Source organism: Epinephelus moara, chromosome 22, assembly GCF_006386435.1.
Source record: "Epinephelus moara isolate mb chromosome 22, YSFRI_EMoa_1.0, whole genome shotgun sequence".
NCBI classification, from domain to species: domain Eukaryota; kingdom Metazoa; phylum Chordata; class Actinopteri; order Perciformes; family Serranidae; genus Epinephelus; species Epinephelus moara.
The window spans coordinates 30,720,578-30,732,600 of NC_065527.1; the positions used below are offsets into that span (position 1 = coordinate 30,720,578).

The window sequence follows — 12,023 nt, forward strand, 5'->3', positions numbered from 1 at the left end:
ACAAAGTGGCAAATATTATCTTGAAGGACATCATTGCACTTGGTTGACTATTTTTCTATTATCTTAGATGTAAATATTGCATGTTTCTTTCAGATAAAACACATTTTTGACTTGTGAATGAGTCAATAGAATTTCTTGCAATAATGAAAAAATACTGGCAATTAAATCCGCCTGGCAAAAACCACATGTTTTGGACAACTGTGAAGTGACAGGATGTCCCACCATCATGGTTCTTATATTGCCAGATTCCGTAGAGTCTCCCCTCTTCATATATGGCAGAATATGTCATTTTCCAACTTGCTATGGTGAGATACATGTAAAAATGTAAGAATTTAGTCACACGGATTTGTTTTTTTCATATATGGGATATATTTTATATAAAAATTAATATAAAATACAGGCACATAGAAGGACATGGAATGATGGCAAATCTGGATAGCCCACATTGTCCTGACTGTGATATGAGCTTAAAAGTAAAGGCAGTAAAAATACCCCAAAAATGCCTAGGGCCCATTGGGTTAAGCTCTTTTCAGAAAAAAAAAATAAGTAGTGGGCAAAGGTAAATTATTACGTTAGCATGATGTGTTCAAATGTAATCTTGTAAAATGTAATTTATGGCTAGAAACTTGAATAAAAACAGCTGTTTGAAGGACAAACCAATCACAGCCCATTCTCACAACAAGGCGGCCCATTTAAACATGGCTTCCTACTCACTGATCCCTGCTACACACCACTGCTGCTGCTGCTGCTGCTGCTGCTGGCAAAGCTTTGCCTCCTTCACCCCAGCCTCTCCAGGTGGAGGCTGGGGTGTTCTAAGAAACCTAAAGCTTCCATTTTGAAAGAATTTTAATTTTATTTTTTTCTTGTTTGGATGAAAGATAAAAGAGACATTTTAATATTGTGATGAAGTACAGTTCTTTTATTTTAAACTATTATTTGATTGAATTTACAGAACATTTACTGTATCATGATATATACCGTTACTGTGATATTAAATTACATATAGCCTACTGTGAAAGAAGATTTCTCCCATCCCTCCTCTCTTTCTATAACAGTCACCTGTGGTGGTTACTACTACCATATCCTATAATATTTCCACCCTGACTTCCTCAATGCAAGTGTCAGCTGAAGGCCCGCACATGTAGTTGTAAATGGATTGCAGAGACCATATTTTGATATTATGACACTGAAATAGCGTTGAGATGTAAAAACAAACTCTTCTGAACAGTAAATAATGCCCATAAGGATTCTTCTCTGCACGCTATATAACTGTACTGAGCTCACATCTGGGACCACATGCCATTGTGTTTCCAGATGACAAATTATGACAAGTATGGCCTGTTGGCTTCAAGGACACCGACATGCTTTTCACAGTGTTACTTACAGAGATGGTAATATAACTTCACTGTCTTTGCTCTCGAAGTGCAGCCTATGCACACACACAAACACACACACACACATGCACCCAAACAAACCCACACACTCTCTATTTATGCAAATGGAATGTATGCACTTTTATCGCCCAACTTTTGAAAGCAGCAACTGTTCTGAAAGACATAAGCACGCATGTTTCTGTGAGTTGGTTAATAGCCTTGTACATCACAATATATTTTACATTCCCTCTGACAAAACAGAACACTTTCCAGTTGAGCCAAATATCCAATATGCATTATTTTGGACTCTGTAGAAATGCATAATGCATCTCTGCATGGAGTTCATGTAAAAATCTCAGCGTGTGATTCAATTAGAGGACACAGAGGGGTTCTCAATTCAGCATCTGAAGAGCATAGTGCAGAGAGTGGGAGACAAACTAAAACTACCACTGCTGTGACTGAATACACTGTGATCCATAATGTGAGTATACCCTAACTACTGATGCTTAAAGTTCACACAGAAGAAAACTGAGAAATATCAGTAATAACTTTACTCACAGTGACCAAACAAGTACAGAGTAGATTTTCTATACACTGAACAAAAATAAATAACACTTTTGTTTCTGGTCCCATTTTCATGAGATGAAATTAAAGATCTAAAATGTTTTCTATGCACACAAAAGGCTTATCTCTCAAATATCGGGTGCAAATTTGTTAAAATCCGTGTTAGTTAGCACTTCTCCTTTTCCACATAATCCATCCATCTGACACGTGTGGCATATCAAGATGCTGATTAAACAGCTTTATTAGTGTTAGAAAGAAAATTCAAAAAACTGAGGCACTCGGAGTAGAAAAATAAAAAGCCTTTATTAAGTCATGGCTTTGTTCTGATTAAAAATGTCGACATGTTTCGGCCGTGTGGGCCTTCATCAAGACAGAAAACCTGGTTGAGTACTAGATCAGGTAACCACAAGTGTGGTAATTGCAATCACTGCAGTAATATGACAAAAACTAACTTTTTCACAGATGTTACATCAGGACGTAAATATAATATCAAGTCATTTATTAATTGTAATACCTCTTTTGTAGTTTACAGACTTGAGTGTCCATGTGGTCATTTTTATGTTGGAAGAACTAAACGCAAACTGAAGGTAAGATTGGCTGAACACAAACAAGCTATGAGAGCTGGTAATCCATTGTACCCTATGGCTCTGCATTATAAAGAAGTTAACCATGGAAGCTGTGATTCTTTAAAGATTTCTGGCAATGACCACATTGCAAACTCTATAAGGGGTGGAGACAGATTAAAAAGGCTCTTACAGAGAGAATCTTTTTGGATATATACATTCAAAGCGACCCAATATCCAGGTTTAAATGGAGAACTGGACTTTTCTCCCTTTTTGTAAAGTGTTTGGGCTCCCTGTATTATAAGGCACATTGTTTTCTTTGTTTTTGGTATTATATATTTTTTGAGGGTTGTCTTCCCTCAGTGCACTTTCAAATTTCAGAGTACTTTTTCTTTATTCCTTTTTTTTTTTTTTCCAACTAAATAAATCATTTGCATTCTAAGGTCATTTAGAAAAGGTTCGAAGATGTTTTTGAGAACATAGTCATAGTCTTGAGAAATAATTGTTAGATCTTCTATCTTAAAAATCTTACTTATATAAATTAAAACAATGAATTATTTACTTTATTATTATTATTTTTTTTTTTTTCTTCTGCCTGGCATTGTTTTTATGTCTTATACACTTTGAAGATATTACTTTAAAATTGAAACACTTAAAAAATTGAAACACTTAAAAAATAGAACTTTAGAGATGTTTCCATCTTTGAGAATCTTTGGTATTTTGTATTATTGTTGTTATTTTTGCTATTATTGTATATTTCTCTCCTGCTTGTGATGTTTTGATGGTATGATGTGTGTTCTCTCTGTTGCTCCTAATTGATCTGTTTGCTCACCCCAATCAGGTGAAGAGATTCCACCTGGCCACGCTGATCATGTGACTGTTTACTAGTGTTAAGAGGTTGTCTGAAGGAGAGTCTCTTTATTTGTCTTGATGAAGGCCCACACGGCCGAAACATGTCGACATTTTTAATCAGAACAAAGCCATGACTTAATAAAGGCTTTTTATTTTTCTACTCCCTGAGTGCCTCGGTTTTTTGAATTTTCTTTCTATCACTTTTTTGATCCCCACACCGAAGAGCACCAGAAGCACACTTTTTCTACACCCAGCAGCACTCCATGCACCTCATGTTGTACTGAAGCTTTATTAGTGTACCTTGGGTGGTCACAATAACAGGCCACTCTAAAAAGTGAAGTTTGATCACTAGGGCTTTGCACCCTTAAGCCCTGTTTCCACTGTGCGGTATGGTATGGTGCAGTTCAGTTCGCTGCACTTTTTTTTTCCATTTCCACTGTGAAAAGTTGTGGATGGTACTAGAGTTGTACCGATACCGATACCAGTATCGGAAATGCCTCCGATACTGCCTAAAATGCAACATTGGGCATCGGCGAGTACAGCCTATGACCAATCCGATACCACGTAATACCTCACATCATTATGCATACGCACGCTATCGTTTGAACATCACCATCATGATGTGCGCATGTGCAATAGTCACATCGCAGGACATGCGATGTTTTCTCTTTTTTTAGAACATGTAAACTTTTTTTGCTTCAGAAAAGCAGCTCTGAAACTCCGCTCCGCTCCCTGTCTCTCCCTCTCTGACAACAGCAGCCACTCTCCCTCTCATGCACACGCTGCAGTCACACACTGAAAATGAGCGTCATGCAAGAGGGAGAAACGGTAAAGGAGGATTTATGCCTGGTACACACTACACAACTTTTCTGCCCCTTTGAAAGTCACTATGTCACATTACACGATTGTGGAATCATAAAATCGTGCCGTGACAGACATGACACACTACACGATGGTACACACCAATTATCCCCGGTCGTCTTTCACGACGTGTGTGATGTCATCGGGTTATTCTTGTCCTATTTTCCTATTTTCCTATTTACGGTATTACTTTTACTATTATTTCAGTCACTGTGTGTGTTCATGTGCCAGCCGAAATGTTGTTGTAGTCACCTAAAAACCACCAGCAGATGGCAGGAGCTACATTTGAAGCACCCTACGTAAACATAAAAGTCACTGATTTCTCCACAAGTTCCTACAAATGTTTCACGATAAAAGCCTCTTTAGAAAATGGAGGGATTCCCTCAGCCGAGGTTATAAGGGGCTGTTAATTTGAAACAAGTTAAGGAAGTGTTAAATTTGAAATGAGACTTTATCAAGGTAGTCTCGCCACCAGACAATCAGAGATCTCCGCCTTCTGATAGTCTGGGGACACTCCTTTCTAAAGTGTGTTTAACACACCAGCGAAAACGGCCGGCAACAAACAACGCTTCTTGCATTTTTGAGAAGGACACACCCTCCCGGAAATGTGCGCTCCCCCTTTTCTCGTCCGCAAGGAAACAAACACACAGAGAGCTTGAAAATGGATGCCGAGAGATTTACCTCCGTTTTATCAAACGTGTGCTTCTCTGCAGAGAAGGACTTCCAGCGACTTGAGCCATTTTGTACCGCTGTACGTGTTTCTAGTGGGACTATGTTTATGAGCACAAGAGTTCAGCGAGCCACCGAAGGACCGCCCTTCAGATTTACTATTGGTTCTGCAACGTAGGGAGTTTTTTTAAACTCTGCAATTGTATCCGCCCATCTAAACACAAAATCAGGGAGAAAGTCATCAGTCTTTAGTTAAGCAAAGCGTCTAAAGACTGATTTGTGAGTCTATTATCAAGGCAATGGGAGTGGATAAAAAGTAAAAATATAAAGATACAGAGAGATTAATAAATAACGGCCCTTTTATAGTGTAGTCTGTTTCAAATGAAGCTGTTAGCCCTTTGCAGTTGTGGTGCGTAAAAGCCCCGCCACTATTTTTTAATTTTCTTAATTTAAGTCATCTGGTGAAAATTCTTGGATTTTTTAATATTGCAATATATATATTTAAAAAAAAAAAAAAAAATGGCAATGTCAGTTTTTTCCAATATCGTGCAGCCCTACATTCTACTGTAGCCTTTAAAATATTATATATTATTATATATAATATATATATATATATATATATGTATATAATAATATTTTTACCAAATTGTATGGCTGCACTTTAACCTGTGTCTTGATCTGTGTCAACACTGGATAATAATAATAATAATAATAATAATAATAAAAAAGTTTTATGGCATTCATTCTACTATTATTATATTAGAGTTTTAGGAGTTGAGACATGCAACAATTCATATCCCATCCCAAGGAAAAAGTGGTATCTTCAAGAATTTTTTTATATATTAATCTCGACCAGGTTACGTAAGGGGCATATATTTTAATCCTCACTCAGAGAAAATAAAAAAAGCACAGTTCCTGTGGGCTCCGGCAACATTAAAGCCCTGGGCTTGCCTTAGGCGGACTAAATGTACAAACCCGCTATTTTTAAATATCCCTTGGAGAGAGACTCTCAGTGCAGCCTGTTCTACTTTGTTCTGAAAATGTCAGCGTGCAGCCTCGTTCTGTGGACGATAACGAGGTGCAGACTCCCATCTGTGTCACTGGTACTGAGGAAATACAGGAAGTGCTGGATGGAGCAGTGAGTGACAACAATCCCACCCACATTTAAGGGTACTGTTTGCAGTGGAAACACTAGGGTCTAGGTACCATGTCTGAAGGGTTACTTTTGTTTCCAGAGGTACCATACCAAAAGGCACCATAGCTCATCAGATTATAGTTAAAGTATAATTTAAATATTAAAGGTAGATACAATAGCAGCAGCTATTTCTGCTTATTGTTCAGGTCTTTCTGACTTCTTTCACATGAAGCACTTGTACAGTATCTTTTCAACTACAACAGGCATCGGTTTTGCTAAAATGACAATGTTCATCCATCACTAACTGTAAAACTGAATTTAAACCCAAAGCTCAGTGAAAAGGTATTACAGAAAAACCTGAAGCTCCAGTCTCCTTTTGTCCTCAACTACTGAGATACTTGTGTTGCTGTGTGACATTGAAGCATCAGTCCACTCATCTCTACTGGTCCACTTGCTTCATTAACATGCTGCTGAGCAAAATGACAGACGCTCCATTCACCTCCTGGGATCTCACTGGCCTCATATCATTATACTCTCTTTTCAACTGCACCCATCTCTCCATCTTTCTTCTTCCTTTACCCATCTTCTTCAGGTTTTCTTTGCCTAACCCCCCCAAACTTGTCCTTCAAATCAACCAAGAAGTGCTTAATTGTCATGCAAGCGAAGGAAAGTGTGGCTCCGATGCAAAGCGACGTGCCTGCGACCCATTTAGAGCTCCATGTTCGGTGATTAATCTGACACTTGCATTGAGAGCTCTTACCCGGAGAGAAATGAGAGTAGATGAAAGGGTGGAGGGTCACTGTGCTGCTCAAGGACACTTCAAAAGGTCACGTGGTTTTTATCATTCACTTTGGCTGTCATAGAGATCAACCGTGAATCAGACCTTTCAGTTACAAAAACAGCTATTTCACCAATAGGCCAGCCTGCAGTTAAGTGGTTAATTATCATGCAGGAGAGGAAAATCCAGGCTCCTACTCAAATGGCTGTAGTTGAGAAGCACTGATTGATCGAACCGAGCCAGACACTCAAAAAGCCGCGGGAAGGGTCCACATCGCCGGTGAGATTACTCAAATCTATTACATCTACAGTCCGTTCCAGGGCTGGGATGTGATTAGGTGAAGTTTCCTTTAAAGTGTCAGATAGATATCAAGGTATTGATGTTTGCAGGTGTCCAGCTGCTTCCCTGATTAGATTAATGGAGATCGTTGGACAGAGAAGAACGATAACAAGGTACATAAATGATCAGGTTTAGAAAATGCCAAGGAAACAATTAAGTTACCAATAAGAAGATTGTCTGAGAGCAGCATTATCAGTCTGATGATAGTTCATCATGATTTGGACAAACATGTTTTGTATTTTAAAACTTTGCCCTTGTTTTTCCTTAAAACAAAATTCTGCCGGCGGAGGGATGTTAAAGTCATGTGTGGCTAGTTGATCTATTTTGGTTAAAGCAGAGGTGTCTAAACTTTCTTGAACGGGGATCAGATAAGTGTATCTGAAAATACCTAGGACAAGCTGCATCTAACATCATATGGGTTATTGAAAAAAAAAAAAACAAAGCAAAAAAACGAGACAAGGTCAACTTTCTTTTTTCAGTGAATACATATTAAACTTTCCATGACTCCCAAAAGCAGCATCCCTCGCCGTCGACCTTTGCACTTCTCTGATGTGGCCCTGTTTGCTACCTAGCAGAAAATGTCTGCTGATAGGTAACTTTTGGGTTGCTTTAGTTTACCGCCTGTTCATGAAAACACATTAGTTCTGCCTATGTAGTTTCTACTTGGTGCATGTCTACAGACTGTAAGATAGTTCTGTCATTCTGAAGTGAGCAGAAAAAATGTGGAGTAATTTTACTTGATTAACCAATATTGTGTGATGAGCCATATTTAGAATATTTTGAGAGACAAGCCATAGGCCATTTAAAATTGGTTCATAGGCCACGATTGCCCACGGAGCCGGATTTTACTGCTAATTAGATGAAAAACTGTCATGAAAAATGTCAATGTACTGCAGTTACAAAGACTATTACAAACACGTGTGTAGCTAAGGGTAATGGAACACAGAAGTCATAGTTTGGTGCTAATTCGACACAGCGAAAAAAAAGTTTATTTTCATTTCTTTCTTTTATGTTAATATAGTTTTTAGGGCTTTTTTGCCTTTAATTGCCAGGACAGTTGTTAACATGATGGGGGAAAGAGAGTGAGGATGGCATGCAGCAAAGGGCTGTGGATTGGAATTGAGTCTGCGGCCTCTGCGACAAGAACAGGGCCTTTGCACATGGGGCACCCGCTCTACCAGGTGAGCTAGTGGGCACTCCCTTTTCATTTATTTTGAGCAGACACTAGTGCAGATGCCAAAGACAGACTAAAAGCCTGATTTATGACAGGGCGTTCAACACTTTTGATGAATGAAGACAGAAATGATTTGTATTTTTGACAGAAAATAAATGTTGCTGGACACTAGCGTTGGAAATTAGCACTAGCCAGATGCTGGTGAAATATGCAAGAGGGTGCTAGATTTGCTTCACTCACTATCCAAAAAAACAAACCAATGGTAATCTATTGAGTGTCTGGTAGATATTGAGAACCACCAGCAACACTGGCAGGTGGACTGAAAAGTACATTTCCAACCCTGCTGGATATTTTTCTTTTTAATGTCGTGTACCAAGAGAATTTTGTTATGTTATGAACACAACTACACAGTCATATCTTGTTGTGCTTTGTGCTTGGGTAGGGTTACTAATGTTGCCATGGGGATGTAGTTTTCAATCCACATTGACCCTGACCTGCATTTAGCGTCTCTGTCAGCAAACTGTATTCACCAGCCTGACTGCTTGCGTGTTTTAATTAGTTCCACCTTGGCTATATGTCGATGTAAATGCCATCTGCTTCAGTAATTGTTTTATCCTATTCTGCTGTGGCGTCTTGAGGCTGCTTGGAAGCAGCAGTGATAAGGAGTCTCGCTGTGGTTTGTTTTTTCCTCGTCCTGGTGATCAGCACATCTGGGTGATGCGTCCAATGTGTGCATGTTGGATGTGTTCCCATTCACAGACCCTGCAACAGTGAAGCAAGGCTGACACACCGTCCTTCTCTTATACCCAACTCTCTCTCCATTGCTATTGTAGCTAATCAGGAACCCACAGCTGGGTCTTTCTGCTCTGCAGTTTCATTTGTGCCCACCATGATCAGCTTATTGTGCTAAAAACAGCATTGGTTCATAACAAAGCTCAGCTGAAAGTTACTGGGCAAAACTGACGCTTGTAAACTTTGGTTCTGCGTATGCATCAATCTACATACAATACATTCTGCTTGTGACTGCGTGCACCTAACCCTGACTGCTTGGTACAAATACACAAACCACTGAAGCCCTAGTAATAATAAACACAAATTACTAAAAATTTCTTGGGAAACAATTGCTGAAGAAAAGAGGATGATAGACATACAGTGTACGTCAATAAAAGCCCAAACCAATTAACACCATCTTCATGGTAAACCACTATCCATTCTTAAAAGAACAAAGAGAAATAAAGAAGGACTGTAGCGCTAACAAGGCAGTGGCTGAAAACTCCTCCATCTAAATCTTTTAATCAGTGGTTCTGGTTACATCGAAGATGGTCACAATAAAATTTCAAGACTGTATCCTGTAATTAGTTGTGACTGCTGCAAAGAGCATCAGATGGCTATGATGGAATTAATGTCTGAAGTGTTTGACTGGCTCCTCTAATTGGTGGGGAGAAAAAGATTTTTCTCTCCAGCAGCAGCTGGTGTTGTCATGGATGTCCAGCGAAAAATAATCTGTGTAAAAATAAAAGGCTAAAACCAGCTATCAACAGCTGGGCAACAGAAAACAAAAAAGAAGAGATTGAGATTTGATGTGACTGTTGGTATGATAACTGATGCTATTAGCTGTTTATCTAAATGGCATTAAATTGCGATATAAACTATGGGGAAACAAATGCGGGGATGTAGTTTTATCAGGTGACATATAAACCATAGCAGGGTATTTATTCTAAACATAAATATATAATTACTTTATTGAATGTTACTCTGTGCTCTGTGAAATCTGTCAAACACAAAGAGGTCTCTTTATGTCCACATTAGAGACTGAATTCTGCCACACTGAAATGTGCAGGGAGGCTGTTTTGGAAGAGAAAACTTAAATTTGTCTGATTCACAATTACTTGAATCACTGTTTAAAAATAAATCCTAAAGGTTGGTGAATTATTTGGAGAAAGCGCGGAAGCTGAGGAGGAGAACAGTAAGGTACAGGTATGTTTATTAGTTCTATTATACTTTTAACTTACAGGTCTTGGCCCTCCCTGAAAGAGCCTCGCTGGATCCGGTGGTGTAGGAGGCGATGACCTTGACACTGTATTCGGTCCCGCTCAGCAGGTTGACAATTAGCATTGTGTTCACGTCCTCTCCTACAAAGGTCTCCAGAGCTGGTCCAGGGGCTGCAGAGGGGGGGCGCGGGATAATTGAGGAGATGCATCAAGGAGGGGCAAACGGTCAGTGAGTGGAAGGAGCACAGAAGGGTGACTTCAGAGATGATCATTAGCTTCAATTTCAGTGAGTAAGGAGAGAGTGGAAGATAACTAAAAACAAGATAGTACCAAAAAGTTGAAAAGCACAAGTATACGAAAACAATATGCAGGAAAATTGTGTCTTTTATTTGTGTGGCTACATTCACATTACAGGGCCTAATGCACAATTCTGATTATTTCTGATTATCTGACTGTTCACATTCACGTTTGAAGTGAACTTCATCTCATATCATTGTGAATGCATCTCTGCCCTGAAACACCTCATAAAGATTGTCCTAAAAAACAGTTTTACTGCTAATTAGATTAAACAAATACACTAAATTGTTTGTCCTTCATGCCTGCCGTGAACAAAGAATCCAAAAACTGAGAAAATTCTTAACTACGTAAAAAAAAAGGGAATTGCATTTAACAGCAGCAAAATATTTTCAAAACATGCACTTACAAATTCTCACACCGTTCGTGCTGTATAATCCACATCTTATTTATCCAGTCATATGCTCCCTGCTTCCTAAACAGGCTGCACTTTCCAACGGGGAACTGAACTCAAAGTAAAACGTATCTTTGCTCCTTTAAAGGCAAACATCCCTGACAAAACAATCATTTTTACCTGGCTGATTGATAGCTGCTGGTAGTTTGTGTTAATGTGGGACTTTGGTGAATCCGAGCTAACTCTTCAAAACACCAAATTAACACAGTAACACAAACAAACTAAACAACGAAGGCCAGCAGCTCCTGTGTTCAGTGAGGTAAAATTACTGTTTCTGTCAATGGAATCTGGTTTCAAAGGGAGCAGAGATAAGTTTCACTTTTTGTTCAGCTCCCCTGATGGAAAGGGTTCGCTGTTTGGGAGGTTCTGAGCAAAAGACTTGATAAATGAGACTTGGATTTTATGGCACAAGCTATGTGGGTGTTTGTTAACGGGTGTTTTGGTATAGTTTTGCTGTTGTTGAACGGGGACCCCAGTGACTTTAAGATATCAATCATTTTTTTGTTCGTTTTGGATTCTCCTTTCAGCGAGGAGGAATGCAAGGAAAACATAGTTTTCTTTATGAATTCAACAAATCACAGGGTAAGTAACTGATATACAAATGATCAATTAAGGGGTGAAGTAGTCCTCTAAGGAGACTCTTAGACTTGTTCAGGAAAAAATTATCGTGTATTGTATTATTAAAAAATTAATTATTAAGTTATTAAGACACTAACAATTTTCAGATTTTTGGCTGTATTACAAAAGGTTAAAAAGTGTTTGAATATATTATTTTGTGGAATCTGTAATACTCGAAACAAAACAGTAAAATGTAGTTTCATCTGACTGACACAGTTTGTGTGTGTACTTTACCAGAGAGAGGCTGGTAGACAACCCTGTAGCCCATGGTGGGTGAAGGAGGAACGTCCCAGCTGATCCTAAAGCGGTTGTACCATTCCTCTGACACCCTCAGGTTCTTTGGAGCTGAGAGAGGAAC

General features: G+C 38.9%; 1 protein-coding gene across 1 annotated transcript in view; it reads right to left on the reverse strand.

Annotated features, from left to right (window-relative positions):
* The window catches only part of LOC126384266 (collagen alpha-1(XIV) chain-like), a 304,818-nt gene that overhangs the window by 118,604 nt on the left and 174,191 nt on the right, over positions 1–12,023 (reverse strand). Inside the window, exons 21-22 of the mRNA XM_050035226.1 lie at positions 11,900–12,022; positions 10,321–10,470 (exon numbers count right to left, since the gene is read on the reverse strand). Coding sequence (XP_049891183.1) covers positions 10,321–10,470; positions 11,900–12,022 — 273 coding nt within the window. The remainder of the gene's footprint in view (positions 1–10,320; positions 10,471–11,899; position 12,023) is intronic.